Source organism: Trichosurus vulpecula, chromosome 7, assembly GCF_011100635.1.
Source record: "Trichosurus vulpecula isolate mTriVul1 chromosome 7, mTriVul1.pri, whole genome shotgun sequence".
Classification (NCBI taxonomy): Eukaryota; Metazoa; Chordata; class Mammalia; order Diprotodontia; family Phalangeridae; genus Trichosurus; species Trichosurus vulpecula.
The window spans coordinates 21,420,298-21,440,709 of NC_050579.1; the positions used below are offsets into that span (position 1 = coordinate 21,420,298).

The window sequence follows — 20,412 nt, forward strand, 5'->3', positions numbered from 1 at the left end:
CCGCCCCCACCCTCGCCAGGTTGTAGGATGACCACCCACTGGGCAAGGGCCAGGATTCCAACCTAGCCCCTATACTTTCCACTACACGGAGCTGCCTCTTCTACAAACTGACGATGATGTTCTAACGGCACTAATAATAGGGAATATTTATACAGTCCTACTACGTGCTAAGCACACATGCACTGTGCTAGGTCTTTACCATTATGGTCCCATTTGACCCTCACAACCACCCTAGGAGGGGAGATGCTATTATGGTCATCCCCATCTTACAGATGAGGAAACTGAGGTAAACGGAGGTTAAGCAGCTTGCCCAAAGTCACGTAGTAAGTATTAGAGGCAGGATTTGAACGCCTGTCTTCTTGACTCCAGATCCAGTGACCTATCTATGGCCCACCTCCCCTGGGCAGGTCTCTAAGATTATGTAAACTGCAGAGAAAGTGCCAGGCGCCTTTGGGGGAAGGGGTTTTGCCACCTGGGAGTCCTGCGTACCAACGACATCACAGAACTGCTGGGTCTGGGCTTTCCGCATGGCAGGGCTGAGTATAACGTAATGGCTTCATCCATTCTTGTGGGTGGACAGACCTGCCCCTGCTAGCTCCAGCCCGAGCCCCCGGGCGCAGGGCTAATCAATGCCGGTGCTTGACTGACTGCGCAGCACCACAGCTGCTGGAGTCTGGAGGAGATCGGGGGCGGGGCCGCGGGGGCGGGGGAGGGGTAAGTGAAACCGACGACGCTCTTCTGGACCTGGGGAAACACGTGCCTTACAATCTGCGCTTTATCCAACCCTGGGCGATGATTGGCTGCGAGGCTCGCACCTGAGAGCGAGAGGGCGACGGCTGATTGGTTAGACGGGGCGTCTGTGGGCGGGAGCTCGGCGCCGCTCTCAAGAGCCTGCGCCCTGGGCCCCGCGCGTGCGCTCTTTGGGGCAACAGCCGTCGTTGTACAGGTTGGAAGAGGAGGAGATGGCGGAACCTCGAGTAATGCCGGCCCTGGACCGCGAAGGCGCGGGAGAGCTCGTGCGCGAGGAGGGGGACTCTGAGGGAGGGGGAGGGGGGGTCTTTAGCTGTTTTTCCGTCGGAACTCCCATTTTACAGAGGGGGAAACTGAGGCCCAGGAGGGTCGCGTGACTTGCCCCGGCACTACGTAGTAGGGGGCGAAAAGAGTGCTGGGAATTCGTAGTTGGCGGAGGCAGATCACTTAACCTCCCCCTCCCCAGGCTTAAATTTCGTCCTCTGTAAATTGGGGGGGGGGGGGCGGCTCCAGCCCTGTGGTCCTGTGATATTAAGTCACATCCCCCTGCCTCAGTTTCCTTCTCAGTAAAATTTGGGGGAGGGGCAGAGAGACTCCGGCCCCCTTCCAGCCCTAACTGATCCTATCATGTTAAGACACTTTCCCCCTACCTCAGTTTCCTTCTCTGTAAATTGGGGGGAGGAATAGGCAAGAAAGGCCCTGGCCCCTCCCAGCCCAAACTGATCCTATGATGTTAAGACATTTCCCCCGCCTCAGTTTCCTTTTCTGTAAACTTGGGAGGGTAGAGGGGCTCCGGACCCCTTCCAGCCCTATAATCTTACACGTTTTAGGACTAGATTTAGATTCTGATTTTGTTGCTTCCTCCTCTCTGTGGGGCTCAGTTTCCCCCTCTGTGTAGCACTGACCTTCTATGACATACTTTGTCCTTACTAGCCAGGAGGGAGATCCCAAGGCAAATACCAAAGCCAAAGAAAGGATTTTCTCCCTTGTTTGCCCCTGGTTTCTGTGACCTCAGGTGGTCTTTGGGGTCTGGGAGTCTCCCAGAGACCCCTGCTGCTCCTCTGGGTGGGTTCAGGGGTGTTAAGGCTTAGAGTCTGGGGTAGGTAATGACCTGCTTCTTCTCTGACTGCCTCCAACAGTCTCCCTACCAGAGATTGAGCCAGCGGATGCAGGATGTCACCGGAGACAGGGGAGTGTTAAAGGAGGTCATCTGTGAGGGCACTGGAGACTTGGTGACCCCCGATGCTTCTGTGTTAGGTATGACCGAACCCTGGGCACACTTAACTGGGCAAAGGTGTCAAACCAGTATGGATGTTTGAAGGGGAAAAAAAGACAGTTCTACTTGTACTCTAGAGCATCAAACCTCATTGGGTTCTTAGTACATAACGGACTAAGATCAGGGCAACCTCTACACACATTCGGCATGTGACTTAAAGCCAGTAGTTGAGACATTTTAAGAAAGACCTAGGCTGAGCAGTTCTCAGGGCGTAGAGGTAGCCAGTTAGGGGATCCTATCTGGCCAAGGGGCTGGAGGGTCTGCCAGAGACTGCCTTCCTTTGCCTGCCGCTTTCCTTAGAAGTAGTTGCTGTTGAGTTACAGTCTCCTGGCAAGTGATGTAGGATGGCTGCAGCTGCTTCTGTTTCTGGGCTGGTCTCGTTCGTGGATTTGGTTCCATGTAAATTTTGATGGCATTCTCTCATGATCTATTCCAAGTGAAATACTCTGGGTATCTGGAGCACATGGACAAGCCCTTTGACACCAACTGCTACAGGAAGATCCCTCGACTAATGAAGCTTGGAGAAGGTGAGTCAGAGCTGGGGACCAGGGATGACTGTTTCCTTTAGGCTAGACTGGTGTTTTTAAGTTAAGTGACACTTTTGATCCTGTATGTTGGAGGTGTTTTTTGTATTGTTGTTTGTGATAGGAGGGTTGAATTGTGTGGAGCCATATGTATCCCTTCCCTCTTCCATTTCACCTTGTGACTGTGAAATTTATGAGATGGGCAGCCAGGCTGGGGGCACAATCTAAGATCATATTATTCCATCCAAACCACCCAGCCTCTATTCAGTACCTTCTCCATACCAAACTAACTGTGCCAGGTGCTGGGAGACACAGGATGAAAGCGACCCCCCTCCTGAGAAGCCACAAGGATGTGTGCAGGAGGGAGGGAGCACCGATGACGAAGGGGATTGAGAGAGGCTTTCCAGGGGATTCGGCCTTAAGCTGAGCCTCAGAGGTGAGGAGGGGGAGGACCTGCCCAGGAGGAGCCAGTTAGGCTGGGTTGTAGAGTAAGTACATAAAGAGGAGTAACTAGGCAACTAGGTAATAATCATTTATTAAGCTCCTGTGTGCCAAACATTGTGCTGAAGAAGAAATACTCTGCCTGTTTGGAAGATAATGTGTATATAAGTAAATGTAGATGGCATCAATTTTCTTTTTGGGGGGAGCATTTGCACATGGGGGAAAGGATCAGAAAAGGCTCCCACCTTTTTTTTTTTGGCTTGAACAAAATTTTGACGGAATGAAGGGATTGTCTGGGGAGAGACAAAGTGGGATTGTATGCCAGGCAGTTTGGCAGATGAAAGGTGAGAATGTTGTGTGTGAGGAACAGCAAACAGTGTAATTTGGTTGGTCTGTGGCATATGGGAAAGGGATCGCTGTCAAATCAGGTTCCAAAGATGGGTTGGAGCCAGATTGGAGAGAGTGTTTAAAAGATGAGAGTTTAGATTTATTCTGGAGTCAATAGGAAGCCATCTGAGTTGAGTAGGAGAGTGGTGCACATCAGGTGAATGATTTTTAAAACTTATTTCACTTAAAACAAGAATATTTTTCTCCCTTCCACTTCTTCCTCTCCCCTCCCTGCATTGGGGGAAAAAAAGAAAAAAGAAATTGTTAAAACAGATATGCCATCAGACAAAACGAATTCCTGCATCAGCCCTCTCCAAAAATGCACCTTTCACCTGCACCCTCAGTCCATCGCTTCTCCCTTCTCCGTCAGGAGGTGGGGAGCAGGTGTCGTCATTAGGCCTCTGCAGCTGGGGCTTGTCATTACACTAACCAGAAACCTTAAGTCTTTCAAAGTCTTTTGCCTTTACAGTGTTGTCCTTATTGGGTCTGTCATTTTGTAAAAGTGCTCCCAGGTTTCTCCAAAACTGTCCCTTTGGTCATTTCTTCTCTGGCACAGGAGACTTCATTATGATCACATCCCATAATGCGATCAATCATTCCCAGTCGATGGGCACCCCTTTAATGTCTAGTCCTTTGCCACTACAGAAAGAGCTGCTATAAATAATTTTGTACATATGGGTCCTTTTCCTCTTTTATCTCCTCAGGGTGTAGGCCTATGTATTAGCAAGACAATAATCACAATATAAATGATAATTGTAAATATGCCTATGTAGTTCTGTATCGCAAATAGAAGGTAAAAGAAGTAAACCATTTATTCAGACACCAGAGAACCACATCCCCAAACCAGTAAGTCCAACACATCCAAAGCAGCAAGCAAATTCCATAACCAGTAAGTCCACGTTATAATAACAGCAAAGAACCTAAAACACCACATCACAGCAAGGAGCCAAGCTGTCTCAAAACCATTCCCGTCCCCTGCTGGGGCCTTGCCACCAACAAGCACTCACAGTACAGCTAGCACACGTTTGTGCTCTCCCTCAGCTCTAACTGCTCTGAGTGTTTCCTGTTCACACTTCCAGTTCCTCTCTCAAACTCCTCCCACCGCATGTGACTTAGGCTTCTTGTGACGTAAACAGGTCACATAGGCCTAATGGGCAGGAAAGAGCTTCAAATTTAAATTCCCATTACAGCCCAGTAGAGGTGTTGCTATGTGTATGCAGAGGTTAGTGAGTTGGGTCATAGTTCCCGAACAGTTTTCCACAATGACTGATAGATAATCATTTAGGTACCTGTGTGGAGTTGTAGAGTAGAGGCACAGAGTTTGGAAGCAGAGTCCAATTAGGAGGCTGTTAGAATAGATGAGGTGAGAGGGCCCATGACAGACGGCTGGGAGAACCATAGTTATCAGCTAGAATAGGGACTCAAATGCATGCCTTCAGTTTCATTAGTATTAGCCTGTGATCCCCAGAGTGAACCTAACGGATGTGTAATTATGATATATAATTAATGAATGGTTTTGCTGTAGCCCTTTCATTTCCTTTTAACTCTTTGGAAAGCTGAGAATAGACAGGCTTACATCAAGCCTCTGCTTCTTCTGTTCTAGAGATAACCCTGTGGGGGATGGAGTTGGGCCTGTTAACGATGCGCAAAGGCGAGTTGGCCCGATTTCTCTTCAAGCCACGCTATGCCTACGGGGCACTGGGCTGTCCACCCTTGATTCCGCCCAACACCACGGTCTTGTTTGAATTGGAGCTGCTGGACTTCCTTGACTCTGCCGAGTCAGACGAATTCTTCGCCCTTACTGCTGTAAGTCCTTGAGAGCAGACCCGGTGTTTCTAGACCTTCTTTGTCTGGCCTCAGTCACTTGCATAGTAGCGTTTGTTTTTTCATGTCCATCTGACCTTCTGCCTCTCCTTTCTCTCCGCTTCCATTCTGAAGCCTTTGCTGATGGTGAAGGGAACCGCTCGACTTAGTGTATTTTGTGTTTTTAATAAATCAGATGAGATAATGCTTGTGAAAAGATCTTCACAGATGCATAGCGGTGGTAGTGGTATGTTAGCTAAGTTGGATGGATTCATTTATGTAACAATTTACTCCAGTTACTAACCTTGCTTCCCACGTAGTCTTTGTCAGACAATGTATATTTGTTTACCTACTTGAATTTGTTTTAAAAATCAATATGATATGATTTCCACAGCCATCTGTTCGATTAAGCTAAGTTAGGTTCGGGTTTGAATTCGTGCTGGCAATGAGACACACTCCCAACAGAACAAAATTTTTATTGAAAGACGGGAAATACTCTATCAAACCCACAGCCACATTAATCATCAATTCCCAACAAACAGTTAACGCAGCGACCAAGGCAGAGACACAGACACACAGAGGCGTCTACAAACAGCGATACCGATAAAAAGACACATATATAACGTACAACATACATACGTTCACCACCTACACAAAGGCTTATCCAAAGCTGGGGAGCCCCTGGCAGCCTCCTTGGGTAGTCCCTTCTGAACATGTCCCCAGGTGAAGTGTCCTCCCCATGGGTGAGGTTCCGCTGTGCCTGTCCCACATGGTGATTTTTTTATAGGGCCCTGAACAAAGAAAGTTTTTCTTGCCAGAGAGGGAGACTCACTGCTAAGTGTCCGGGATATTCCCTGCCAGAGAGGGGAGCCACTCCCTTCGGGAGGGGAAGATCCTGTCAGTCGTTTTGTTTTTGAGAACTGCCTAGGTCCTCAAACAGCAGTTTCAGAAATATTTCCTGTTCTTTGTTCAGGACCTGTCTGTGTCCTAGTGGAAGTGTGTTCTATCCTTTGTTCGGGCCTGTCAGTCAGAGAGGAATGTCTGAGAGGTGCATTCTTATTCGGGGCTTCTCAGTCTCCTAGCCAGGAAGGAATGTCTGATTCTTTATTCCAAACCAGGGTCAGGAGCTGGGGGGCTGGGGCGGGGGGAAGGGAGAGCCGGGCTTACACTGTAATATGGAGGATCTTCTCTAATGATTTATCATTCACCATCTAATTACACCTTCTCCTATTTTAAATTCCCTCATCACACATTTACCATCTTTAAACAGAATCTGTGTTGGAAGGGACTTGGAAACCGTTTAGGACAACTCTGCCTGGCCAAGGATTCCCGCTGTGACACCCCCTGCAAGTGTTCATATAGCATCCACCTGAAAACCTGTTTGGATTCTTGACATTTATCCTTTAAGAATTCACCTTCCTAGATTTTACCCATTGTTTTAGGCCATCGCCAGCTTGCGGTATCCTGACTGTCTCATCAGATGCATTGGCCATTATAGCTTTGTGTCATGACTGATTTGACAGTCACGACATCTGTGCTTTCTTCCGAAAGAAACTTTGATTTGCACAGAAGCAAGAAAAGACCCTGCGGCAGTCTCTTAGAGATCCCTTGTCAAAGAGACATTGACTCTGGTTCTGGTCATTCATGCAGTTACAGAGTCCATGTGTTCCTGTCCTGTCCACAAGGACACCATTATCTTGTTAAATACTTGGCAGAAGTCTAGGTCGTCTACTTGTATGGTGTTCCCCTGATATGTAAGTGTAACTACTTTGTCAACAAAAAGGAAGTGAGGTTAGTTTGGTATGACCTACTCTGAATGAGGCTGCACTGGCTCTTAAGGGTCATAGGTTGCCTTACTGTTAATAAACCATTCCCTTCGTATTGCATCCTGGAATAGCAAGATAAGCTCCAAGTGGGTGCGTGCCTAGCATAGACTTCAAGGGTGACATTATAAACAAACAAAGGAGCTAATGAGAAGATACCTTCAGGACTCTGAAGAGCGCATGACCAAAACGGATGATTTGATTATGTAAAATGAGAAGGGTTTTACACAAGACCAAGGCTAACATGAGAAGAGAAGCAGGTAACGTGGGCTGGGGGAAGGGGGGAGAATCTTGGCAACAAGTTTTACTGATAAATACGTCATACCTAAGATAGACTGGCAGCCAATTATAATTTATAAGAATAAGAACCATTCCCAGATTGACAAACGGTCAAAGGCTGTGAACAAGCAGTTTTCTGAGGAAGAAATCCAAGCTGTCGATAGCCATGTGAAAAACCGTTCTCAACTCCCTAATAATTAGGGAAATGTGATTAAAGCTGCTCTGGAGATTCTGCCTCACACATCAGGTTGACCAAGGCTGACCAAAAAGGATGCTGGTAGAATATAAGTGGGTTATGATTATGCCATTAGAAATGTTGAAGGGGATGGTTTCACAGAGATCTGGGAAGGCCTGTTTGAACTAATGCAGAGTGAAGCGGCAATTTGTAGAATAAAATGTTCTGAAGACAATGTGCTGATCAGCCATGATTCCCGAGGACCATCAAGAAGCATGCAGTCCACTTCCTGAGAGCAAGGATGGACTCGGGGTTCAAGTTGGGACATGCATTTTTTTCCTGGATGTGGCCATTGCTGGAATTTGACTATGACTAATTCATTACAAAGGCTTTGTTGGGGAGGGGAAATAGATTTTTTTCTCGATTGGAAAAAATTAGGTTAAGCTTTGAAGATAGAAATTATAAATTACATCTGGAGTTTTGCCAGGAATGAAGTCAAGTTCCCTGGTCTGTTGTGTGCAGAATCCCCCCATTTGGTGTTTCTTACACAGTTAGGGCAGGCTTTGGCCTTTTTCAGTCCTTCATGTTTCTTGGGTGCCGGGGTGGGGTGGGGGGGTGTCTTTCACAGACAATGGCTCAGCAGTCTCAGCACACTCTTTCATGCCCTCCAGCAGTGGTCCCTGATGACCTCAACTCTCTGGGGGCAGCTCGTGAGGAGTTTCAGCTCTCTAGTCAACAGTTTTATAGTTACTCACTCCAAAATTCCTTCCCCTTCAAAGAGAAAATGGCAGCTAAATGCAGGCTGAATTGCTTTGCCTTCTCCCTGGCCTGTCCACCCTGAGCCGTGGCCCTTTTCCCTTTGAGTTTCCTTTTGCCTTGAACGTTTCATAAAGAACCTTTAATGGTTCTTTCTATCCCTTCTTAGCCTCAGCACTTCTGAACGTTCATGTTTCTGATGCTTCTTACAGGACTATATGACTCTTTTGTATTGTTTCTCCATTACCTGCCCCTGCTTTCACAGAATCCCCTTGGCCTCCTTAGAAAGCTTCCTCTTTTCATCCTTTTATTAGAAACATTTCATTGTTACTTTTTAGAGTTTCAGTTGGGAGACTTTGAGCAATCTGGGGCTCCCTTCCTCGATAGAATTTTAGGTCAGTGGATCCTACCTCTCTTTTCTCCAAACCCCTTTGAAACACACCTTCCTCAAATCTGACATGTCAGGATTTCCTCTTTCTCAATTCACACGTTCTGGGATGGAATTGTCGCTCTGTCCCATTGTGTCTGTTTCAGCAACCAGTTTCCTTTGAAGAGGGAATTCTGAAAGGGAGGCCAGAATGTGGGTCATGAAGTAGGAAAGCTGGAATGTGTGGAGTCCTTGGTTGTTGGGCATAAGAAGAATACATTTAAGAGGACTGATACAAAGGGAGAAAGAGAAGGTTATGGATGGTCCAAAAGTGGGATTTCAGAGTAGGGTGTAGCCTTCCTGTGTGTGGCTGAGGCAGAATGAACATACAGATGGTGGTGGCTGAGGTTGTGCTAGGAGGCCAGAGAGTTTGGGAGGGATGGCAACATAGATCTTGGTGTAGGTTACCTCTCTGAGAGCTACCCTCCCCTTCGCCCCAATTTGCACTCACAGGCCTGGTCCCCTAGAGGCTCTTCAGATATCCTAAAAGTAGAGGTGCTACAAAGCATTTCTCCCTGAACCTCGTGTTCCCTTTCTTACCAGTCCACGTGGTGTCAGTGGGGGCAGTAGACACACACGTGGCATAGAGGAAGAGGTCCACACTCAGAGGGCACACATATATCTGCCACAGCAGGACTGTGACAGTCCTTCTTCTCATGGTATCTTCACGTTGCTCCTCTGGGCAGAGTAACTGCTTGGATTGGCTCCCTGGGCCCACTTCTTTCTCAAGCTGGACTCCAAATTATTGGAGCCAATTCTCTTTGTAAGAGAGCTGAGTCTCTTTGTTCAAGGTTGTGTCCCACCTTGACTCTTGAGACAGCGTTCTCTTAGATGCGTGAGGTCTGCGGGAAGGTCACCCCACAGCAAAATGGAGGGATCCCCTTCTTATAGCTCTTCTGGGAGAGGCAAGGAGTTGATTCCCTCTCAAGGCATAGGGTCTTTCTTCCTTACTGCTGTGGGTCATACTCCTCAAGGCTGTCTCTTGATGATCGTAAACGGACAGGAGGGACAGCCAGTCCTTCAGAGCCAGTGGCAAGCTAACATCTCCATCAGGCTTGACTAATGAATTTCCCTGCGCTTGGTTGTCTCTGTTATGTGCCCTCTTGTGCTTTGTGATTGTATGAAATGGGCTGAGGTACGGAATGCGTGGGAGTCAGTTGATCAAGGCCCTGACTAGGAACACCCAAGTAGGAGGACAGAGATTAAAGTAGAGAGGAAGACAGTGAACTGGGAGGAAGAATGATCTGGGCTACAGTAAATGATAGCCACCAGCTTCTGGATAGATTGCTATTGAGGGATGAATAGCATCCCGGGAGGGCAGGATGCTGGGGGATGGCAACAGAGCAGGGGGCTAGGAGTGATGACAAGGAGTGAGGAGCACATCTGCCCTTCCTCCTAGCTTGGTGTGTCAGACTGAGGGCAGAGAGGGAGGAGGTACGTGTCCGGTACTGGCATCATGTGGGGAGGGCTGCTTTCCATAGGTACAGGTGGATGGAAAGGATGCCAAAGGGAGGGGTCTGATGGGAAGAGCAGTTTAACAGCAGTGGGGGCGTGCAGAGGGTGGGGTGGGCCCGAGGTGGGCAGCAGCCTGAGCTACAGGTGTTTGAAGAGGCGACATCTGTGAACCGGCTGTGGGACCCTTCCCAGTGAGTAGAGGTAGCCCTGGCCTGGATATCGGGATGGCTGGGATCTGAAGGCGAGACTTGGGCTCTGAACTCTGGCTGGTTACACAGGGTGGCCATGCGTCCTCCTTCAGGTCACGAGGCAGACGTTGGTCTGGTTTCCCTTTTCTGCCCCTGGGCAGCTCTGGGAACCTTATCAAATTCAGTGGTTCAGCCAAGTCTGGCCAGACCAAGATGTTTGAAATCCTGTCTCTGTGAACGCCCTTTGGTCCTGTAGTGGTCAAGTCCATGAGCTTAGTGGTATCACCACAGAGGCCTTTGTTTTTGTTCCCTCAGAAGCAACAGGACGTGTTCCCCCTAGAGAAGGTGCTGAAGGTGGCTGGCACAGAACGTGAATTTGGCAACTACCTCTTTCGCCAGAACCGCTTTCACGATGCCAAGGAGAGATACAAAAGGGTAAGAGATCCTGCGGGCAGGCTCCCCAGTGGCCTCTTCTGTCCCTGAGGGAAGGACATCACAATCTCGCCTTGAGTAAGTAGCGTACACACTGGCAAGTCGCTTGCTGCTAGCTGGCAGAGTCGCCAAAGGCCAGGTGTGGCAGTGGCTGCTGGGTAACTTGCATTTGCAGGCTGGATCCCCCTCTGGTTCTTATCTCCCTTTGATTAGCAGATTTCCTCTGCTGCTCACCTGGGATGGACACCCACACTCGGGCAAGCCAGACCAGAACACAGCGAGGATCCTCCACATCCTCATTTGTTTATCGGCCCCTGTGAGCATGCTCTTGCCTCGCTTTGGCAAACATTCCCATGGCTTTTTCTCCCAAGGACCCATATTCACACTTGTCTTTGTTGTTAATTCATTTGAGTTTATGGCATGTTACATACAGGGGCTCTCCTTTTTTCTCCCCAACAAATTAGCTGGCAGTATAAATAGTTATTGTAGAGTGGCAGTAGATTTATTCAGGGACCGCAGTTTGGGAGATGGAGAGAGCAACACCCTGCAGTCTTCCTTTGCTAAGAGCTGGCCCCTTTGGCCTTTCCATCCTGTTCAAAGTTTCACTCTCATGCCATGCACCTGCATGTGGGCTTAGGCCTTCACCCCCTATAGAAGGAAGTGAAATAGTGATCACTCCACGATTTCTCATCTGGAAAACTGGTGGTATCCTTGAAGAAACTGGACGTTTGGGAGGAAAATTTTATTTTAGGGGTGAAGCAGTGTTCAAAGCCTATCCCAGAATGAGCTGGCTTGGGAAGGAATGGGTTCTTCCTCGTTGGAGATCTTCAAACAGGCTGAACGACATTGTGTGGGTCTATCACAGTAGGGATTCCTTTTGGGATGTGTGCTAGACCCAGTAGGCCCAGAGGTCTTTTACTGTTCACTGAGTTTCATTTTAGACATGGATATCTTGCCACCTTCTCCTCAAACTCAACTATTCTCTTGTTTTTCAATCACGTCCAACTCTTTGTGACCCCATTTGGGGTTTTCTTGGCAAAGGCAAACAGAGTGAAGTGACTTGCCAAGGGCCACACAGCTGGTACTGTGAGTTGTGGGGACCGTGGAGGTCTAGCAACCATACTGGTATGGGGGAAGCTTCAGATCTAGGGTAATCCTCTAAGTCTGGAGGATGACAGGAAAAGGAGGCTGTGTGACTCTGGTATCCCTGAGTGCTTTCTTCTAGTGAGGGGGCTTCAAACTCAAGGTCCAGTAAAGGTCTAGAGGACTAATTCTGTAGGTTCCTAGAGAGGTGGCAGCTACCGGGGGAAAGAACAATTGTTTTGGTTCATCATAGGGTCAGGTTCACAGTCTTCGTAGGTTCTTGTTTTTGTTAGGTTAAATTAAGTTGGACCTGTGTTTGGTATGGGGCAGCTGGGTAGCATGGTGGGTAGAGGCACTGAGCCTGGAGTCAGAAACACCAGAGTTCAGACTTAGTGGCTGCGTGTCCCTGGGCAAGTCACCTACCCCCTGCCTGCATAAAACTGAAGAAGGAAATGGCAAACCCCTCCAGTATCTTTGCCAAGAAACCCCCATGAATAGTTGGTCCACAGGGTCACAAAGAGTTGGACGCAACATATTCAGTGTCTTGCTGCGTGAGTAGCTGTCTGAGAAAGCCTTTCGCCTTTTTGTGGACACATCCCTAGATGTAAACCACATTCTGATGTTCCTGGGAGAAATGCTGTGTTGGAGGAGGAGCCAAAAAAGAAACTCTGAAGTGATCACAAGTTTCAGCTTCATCTGTGTAAATCCAGAATTGTGGTTCTGGGCTGTCACAAGCTTTCTGTGTTTCTCTGTATTCTTTGTATTTGTGATTTTTAAGCATAGTGACATTCCCTTGCACTAATAGAACAATTTATTCAGTTATTTTCAAATTGTTAGACCTATGGGCCCTTAGCCTTTACCATTAAAGCCTTTAGGAGTGTTTTTTGTAGAGCAAAGTCTTGTTTTCCCTCCATAACGTTGTGTGTATGGTCTTGGTAGTGAATCCTAGCGTCAGAGGGTTTTCTGAGGTTAGTAACACCTTACTGTACCATGCTCCATTGTGCCAGAGTGTACCAGTTCCCAGATCTAGCCCCAATGCTGTGACTGTTTCCCCAAAGCCAGATCAGAATTGAATTTTAGCTTGTTATGTCTTTGCCAGTTTGGCTGTGAGGTTGGACCTCAGAGTTGTTTGGATTTTCACTTCTTAATTATTAGAATTTAAGTGGTTGTTGATAACTTTAATAAACATATATTTATCCATCTATGTTGGGGAATAGGTACTACTGCATAAATTCATGTTAATTCCTAAAGTATTTTATATATCAAAATTTTATCAGATATACATACTCTAAAGCTTTTCCTCAATTTTGCTGTCAGATTGTTGCTTTTTATCATGTAAACATGCCTTTATTTTTGAATAATCAAGCCCATCTATTTTCGCTCCTACGATATTTTCTCGTTTATTCAAATACATTTTTTCTCTCCAGTTACAATGAACACATCATTAATTTGCCTCATTTTTCTGATCATTGGCGTATTTGGAACTTCCTGTAGTTTATGGTGATGACATCTACTGCCACATTTCTTCTTATCACCAGCCAGTTTTTACAGTAGTTTCACTGATTACATTTCCTAATGTTTTGCAGTCTTGGGTGTAGTAAATATTAATCTGTTATATGCCTTTGTAACTATATTTTTTTATCTGGTACAAGATGTTTTGAGAGTCACTGATACATAATGTAATTACAGATCCATAAACAGATACTGTATTTTACATGTTTTACAGGTCAATTGTCTTTACTTTGAGATACCTTAGAGTTCTTTTTCTATTTTTTTTTTCAGTCTTTTGACCTTGGTTTAATATTCTTCTTGTCTCATGGAATCATTGACTTCTGTTTGGTCTATTTTGATTTTCAGGGAGTTTGTGGCTTTGGGCAGATTTTGTACCTCTTGTACCAAGCTGTTAATTTCCTTTTTGATTCTTTCTTCCATGGCTCTCATTTCTTTTCCAATTTATTTTCTAACACTTGTTTCATTTATAAAGGCTTTTTTAAGATTTTGCTTTTATAAATTTATGCTTTATCTCATGCATTTATGCTCAAGCTGTCTTTTTCTTTGAGGTTTTGCTTGTAGATATTTTGGAATCATTCTCTTTTTCAGGGTTTGTGTCTTGAGCATCCCTCTCACCACAATAGCTTTTTATGGAGAAGGGAATTTTTTTTTTGTTTTCTCTTTCAGCTTACTTCCTGACTTCAGAATTGATATTAGGATCAGGCTCTTTACAGATCTTTTTTTTTTAATATTATTTTATATTTTTATTATATGTTTCATTTTTTTCCAATTACATGTAAAAACAGTTTTTAACATTAATTTTTTAAAATTTTGAGTTTGAAATTCTCTTGCTACCTCTCCTATCCCCTCCCTGAGATGGCAAGCTGTTTGATATAAGTTGTACATGTGTAGTCATGCAAAACATATTTCCATATTAGTCATGCTATAAAAGAAAACACAGGTCAACAAAACCCAAGAAAAATAAAGTTAAAAAAAAAAGAATGCTTCAGTTTGCATTCAGACTTCATCGGTTCTTTGGAGGTAGGCAGCATTTTTTATCATGAGTACTTCAGAATTGTCCTAGATGATTTGATTGCTGAGAATAGCTAAGTCATTCCTGTTGATCATTGTTATGATATTGTTGTTACAATGTCGTACAATGTTCTCTGGGTTCTGCTCACTTCACTTTGCGTCAGTTCATGTGAGTCTTTCCAGGTTTTTCTGAAAGCATCCCCTTCATCATTTCTTGTAGTGCAATAGTATTTCATCACAATCATACATTGTGACAACTTGTTCAGCCGTTCATCAATTGATGTGCTTCTCCTCAATTTCCAGTTCTTTTCCACCACAGAAAGAGCTGCCATAAACATTTTGTACGTATTGGTCATTTTCCTTTCTTTTTAAAATCTCTTTGCTATACAGACCAAGTAGTGGTATTGCCAGATCAAATGGTACACACAATTTTATAGCCCTTTGGGCATAGTTCCAAATTGATCTCCAGAATGGTTGGATCAGTTCACAACTGCATCAAAAGTGCATTAGTGTCCCAGTTTTTCCAGATCCCCTCCAACGTTTGTCATTTTCCTTTTCTGACATATTAGCCAATCTGATGGGTGTGAAGTGGTACCTTGGAGTTATCCATAGTTATTTAGAGCATTTCTTCCTATGGTTATAGATAGCTTTGATTTCTTCATCTGAAAATTGCCTGTTAATATCCTTTGACCATTTATCAATTGGGGAATGACTTATATTCTTATAAATTTGACTCATTCTTCTATATATTTGAGAAATTAGACTTATCAGTTGCTACGGGCTGAGAGCTCTTGAGGCAGCTGCCCAGCTGCCAATGCACATGCCCCTGAGACCTGCCGCTGGCTTGTCAGGGCACAGCCTGCACTGGACTACTCTCCACTCTCACCCCAATGAGACAGATCTTTCTTGTCAACCTTCTTAGTTGTTTTGGGCCGGAAATTGTTTCATTGCATCCTTTTGTTGGTTCTACTGCTCCAAACTTTGTGTTGAGGTGTTGCTCCAAAGCCTGTGGAGCTCCGCCGTCATGGCTTCACCCCACTCTGTGAACTGCTTTACAGAAGGTCTTGGCCGATAGTCTTGCTGATGTCTTAGGTTTTTGTTCTGGGATTTCAGGGACAGCTCAGGTTGGTGAACTGCCAGCTTTAGCATACCCAAAGTGGTCAATCCAAGGCAAAGTCTGAAGGCTTGATCCAAACTCCACAAGTTCTTGAACTGGTTTTGGATCTGAGCAACAGTAGATGGCTGCTGGAGTCAGCCAGTGTCAGCCAGTTGGGAACTTCTGTGGTTCCCAGTGACAGACCAGTAGGCTGTATTATGAAGGCAGAATTTATGATTTCAAAGAGAATCTCATATATGTCTGAAAGGTTTGGAACCACAGGATATAAGGAATTCTCTAGGTAGAAGGCAGAAGAACTAAAGCATGTATTTAAACTCCACAGTAACTGGCCCACAAACCAGCATCCCCATTTTGATATTTTGATCAAAAGCTTCCAGGCCCAATAAGTCCGCCTCACAAGAGTAACCAGGAGGCCACACACAGAGAAGCATGATGGTATAAAGCAAAATCGTGTACATGCTTCCCCTCTATGGTAAGAAGATTACCCACTGGCCTCAAGTCCTTGCTCAGCACTCCTCATTCCGCATGTGGATCAGCTCTACTACTGGCAGCTCCTGTGTCAGCTTCAGCTGTAGGCATCTCTGGCTCCAACGGAAAGGAAAAAAGGGCTCTTCAAGCTGTCTTCTCTCCTCTTATGGAGTTTTTGATGTCATCAAGGGCCGCCTGAATGACCAGGGCCGATTGGTTCTTGAGTTGTCCCCTTCCCCTAGGTTAACACCCAATAGGGCGTGGCTCTGGAGTCAACACCTCCCCTCAGCCAGCCCCATGACTCATCACACAGGAAGTTCTCTGTTCCCAGATATGGTCGCTGGGCTTCCTGCCCCAGAAGAGAAGCCCCAGCACCCAGTGAGGTAAGCTGAGTCACTCAAAGAAAACAAAGGCCATTCTGGCCACACTGGCTCCCCTTTGGTCAAGGATTCCTGCCCCAGCTTTTCCTCTGCAGGCTTCAGACTGGGCTGGGGGATAGATCTGAGACCCCGCTCAGAACTTGCTCTTCTCAGTATATGGACAAGAGCATTGTACCTTACCTTGGAACACCCCCCCAACCCAGGGCAGGTCTTCTGCTTAGTTCACCCTGGATCTGTGATGCAGAACAAAGCTGTCAGCTGTGGTGCCCCAGTGTGGGTCTGGTACCTCCTTTTGTCCCCAGGGTGCTCATGGCTCCAGTGTCCAGACTTCTCTGTCTCCCTATGTTGACTTGGGCTAAGACTCACTGTGACTTTTTTCTTGGATTTCCCAGTAAGGATTCAGTCTGGTATGTTTTCTAGATCTTTTTGGAGGGAGGGGAGGTCACTATGCTTTTTCCTGCTATTCCACCGTCTTGGCTTCTACTTGGAGCTATTTCCCAGATCTTGAACTGAGATGGTCTTTGATCTAGGCCAGTGCTGAGGAGAGACTTCGACCTCATCCAGAATGGGGAGACCAGGGTACACCAAAGAATTTTCTGTCATCACGTGCAAAGAACAGACAACGCCAACAATAGAGCCCTGAGCTTCCGTCTCCTCTTCTCCCCTTTATGGTTCATGTGGGGCTGTCTCAGTCTGTCCTCAGTATTTCCTCCATCTCAGGTGTCTTGATTTTTCAGCCTATATTCCAGAAAGATCTCTTGTGACTTGGCTTTGCCTGGAGGAAAGAATATGGGAAAATGATGGGCAGTATCCAAAAGCATTGAAGATAAAGTCTGGCCGTTTCTGGTCCTCACACCTCAGAAGCATGTGTAGCTATGGTGTGCCGTCTCCTTCACCCCTTCCAGCCCCTCCCCATCCAATTGAGTGGGTTCGACTGGATGCTTTTCTTTTTCTGTGTGTAAAGGCAGGGAATCAGGGAAGCCAGAGTGACTGCCGTGTGAGTTAGCAGTAACTGGGGTTTGGGGCTGTTGGATGACAGCAGATGCAGGCTGGGAGACCCTAACCTCCTTGAAGCCAGGCTTCCCTCTCAGTATAAGGAACAGAGGCCCATTGCTGATTGGCCCTTGGAACCAAGGATTTCTAGAAAGCCTATGCTGCCAACCATCCCTACTGTTGGTGGGAGGGACCTTAGGCCAGGAGTGGGAGCAGCTAATGGGGATGAGACTGTGAAGAGGCAAGTCCAGCTTAGCCCCTGGAAGGATGCTTGGAGCCTAATGACAAAGCCAGGAGACCACTTCACTCCCCCAGGCCCCCTCCCCATCTCACAATCCATCCTCTCCAGTTTTCCCATGACCCCACAAGGTCAGGGGAAGGTGAATACTCTGGAACTGTCTGTGTGATAGCCAGAGAGAGAACACTGGGAGGAGGGTAGAGGAGGTTTGGGGAGATAAGAGCTGCTTGGCAGGCTTCTCTGCAAATCTTTTTTGTTAATAAAAACCACGTGGCTGCAGAAAGGTGATCACCTGTGTAGCATAGGTATACAGGTCTGACGGAGCCAGGGACTTTCCCAAGCCTCTAGGGCGGTAGATAATGCTATTTTGATGGTCATCCCAAGGAGTATTTAATATTAACCCTTAGCCTAGAATTCAGAGGGTTTCATGCTTTCCTAGTCCTTTTGAAGTTGTGTAGCTTGGTGCAAAAAGTGGTTTCTGCATGTTCATAGGAAAAAATCTTCTGGGGGCGGAGGCAGGGGAGACCCAGAGAGACAGACACACTGGTCACTTGAGCATAGCACCACCTGGTGGAAAAATTATATATCACATATTAATCGTAAAGTGACCCTGTCTTCTTTGTAGGCTTGGGAAGGGAGGGTACGCATCTGTGGGCTGTCACTGTAGCAGCTCGAGCATCAATCAACAAGTATTTCTTAGATACCTACTGTGTGCCAGGCTCTTCGCTAGTTATTGGGGTTACAAATATACAGCCCCTACTGTGGTCGCAAATACAGCAGATGTGGCTTTAGCACCTTCTTGTGTTTTCTCTAGGGCAAATCACTCCTTTTCTTTGGGTAGCAATTTCCCTGTTTGTTAAATGAGGACCATGCAATTTGCCAAGACGGCTGTTGTGGGTCAGACGCCACAGGTCCGTTTAGCCATGAAAATAGTTGCCAACAGAGACTCCTTTATCCTTTTGTCTAGTTGGATTTTGTGTCGTCTGTCTGTTTTCCCTTATGTGACTTCAAGCTTTAATTTTCTAGCCTACGAAGGAATATTATGTGTTTACAAGAGGGAGTTATCTCCTTATAGCAGTAATGAGGTTCCCTTTAAAGCAAAGGACTTAAGAACTCTGAACTCAGAAGTGGAAATTCATTTGATCTTCGTTGGTGACATCTTCTCTTAAGCCCAACACTCTTCCTAAGCCGTATTGTTGGACTTTGTTATATTTCTAGTTGGTGAGCAAACAGGAAGCCCCCAACTGTGTGCTAGGGTCCTAGGGGCTGGGAATACAAAGACAAAAATGAACTGGGCACTGCCCTCTGGGTTCTTCTGGGAGTAGACCTTCTGGCTCTGGTTTTGGTTGCTCACTCCCTGTGCTTTCAGACTTCTCTGTCAACTGCTTTGTCTCTCCACAGGCCTCCTTGATTCTTTGCCGCAGGCCTTTTCACCCTGAGGAACAGGGGCAAATAGAAAGTGCCAAACTCCTGGTCTTCCTTAACCTGTCCTTCACTTACCTCAAGTTGGAACGACCCACCCGGGCCCTGGTCTATGGAGAGCAAGCCTTGGCTATTGATGAGAAGAATGCTAAGGCCCTCTTCAGATGTGGACAGGTGAGTGTGGAGCTGGCCTTTTGTTAGGCGAAAAGATTCAGGAAGCCCTGGCCCTAATGCAGAAACCTTCTCAAAGCCCGTCTTCTTCCAGCATCCACGTGTCCTGGCCGGCCAGGCCTCCAGAGCACAGTTTCTCCATCTCCCCTCGAACTTAAGCAGAAGCCCAGGAGCTTGTAGGCGGCTTTCCAATACTGTGACTCAAGAGCATCCACCAAGGGGCTTCTGCCTATGAGTATCCATTCATATCAAGTAGTCATCCAGGCTTTATTAGCTTTTATCAAGGGTGTATTTGCTGAGGAAGTAGAGTAAGAAAAATTGACATAAAACATCTCCCAAAAGTCTGTGAGATTCCTCCCACCTCCAGTACATACCAAGTTCACACTTAGAGTGGGTAGTGCCCACGTACAGAGCACAGCTTCTGGCTGCTGGAAGTCCTTCTCTCCTCTTTGAGAGAATGCTCCTGTAGACCTTGAGCATAGCAGAGCCCTCAAGTGCAGCACGGCCCTTGAATGCGGCGCAGCTTCTCCAACTCCTCACGGAGGAGATGCCTTTCCCCAGTGCGTCCAGTTTCTCCTTGGCTCCCAATGCAGACATAGTATTTACTGTTCCGGGGATGATGCTTGGACTAGGACACCAGGAGAAATCCAGAAGCCTCTGACTGGTCCTCCTATGGCCAGGGTGGAATGGGAGACCAAGATTTAGCCCAAGCTGGCTCTCTTCCTCTCCCCCACCCCAAGCTTAGCTTGGCTGGATAGCTTCCACCAGTAAGCAGCTAAATGACATAAATTCGTTCCAGAGTTGCCCTCAGCTTTATGCAGGCCCCAGAGGGTGTAATGAAGTCCCCCGATCAATCCTCCAAACAGCTTTCTGTTGTACCTAGTTGAAATGCCTTTGATTGGGGGGAAAGGGGCAAAGGGGGATCCAGAGCATGTTCATGCCTTTAGTTAAATTGAGGTACATTCTCACCTGACAAAGGTCTCTGAGCATAGCTCTTCTCCATTTCTTTAAGTGTGCTCAGGTGATTGGATTAACTCAGTTGACCCCCTACCCTTACTAAATGTGGATTACTTTGTGAATTTTACTTGCAAAATTTGTTTTTCTTTTCCCAAACGTGCACTAATTCTCACCGTCTTTAATGGCAGGCTTGTCTTATTATGACTGAATATGAGCGAGCCCGGGATTTCCTTGTCCGAGCCCAAAGAGAACAGCCTTTGAATCATGACATCAACAAGGAGCTGAAGAAGCTAGCCAGGCAAGTGCCCCTCCTTCTGACTTGTCAGGCCGTGTGGACTGCTCGT

General features: G+C 46.6%; 1 protein-coding gene across 1 annotated transcript in view; it reads left to right on the forward strand.

The window, feature by feature from the left end:
* Positions 1-980: 980 nt before the first annotated feature.
* The window catches only part of FKBP6 (FKBP prolyl isomerase family member 6 (inactive)), a 44,075-nt gene continuing 24,643 nt past the window's right edge, over positions 981-20,412 (forward strand). Inside the window, exons 1-7 of the mRNA XM_036768603.1 lie at positions 981-1,016; positions 1,890-2,007; positions 2,464-2,553; positions 4,982-5,184; positions 10,600-10,719; positions 18,920-19,114; positions 20,257-20,366. Coding sequence (XP_036624498.1) covers positions 981-1,016; positions 1,890-2,007; positions 2,464-2,553; positions 4,982-5,184; positions 10,600-10,719; positions 18,920-19,114; positions 20,257-20,366 — 872 coding nt within the window. The remainder of the gene's footprint in view (positions 1,017-1,889; positions 2,008-2,463; positions 2,554-4,981; positions 5,185-10,599; positions 10,720-18,919; positions 19,115-20,256; positions 20,367-20,412) is intronic.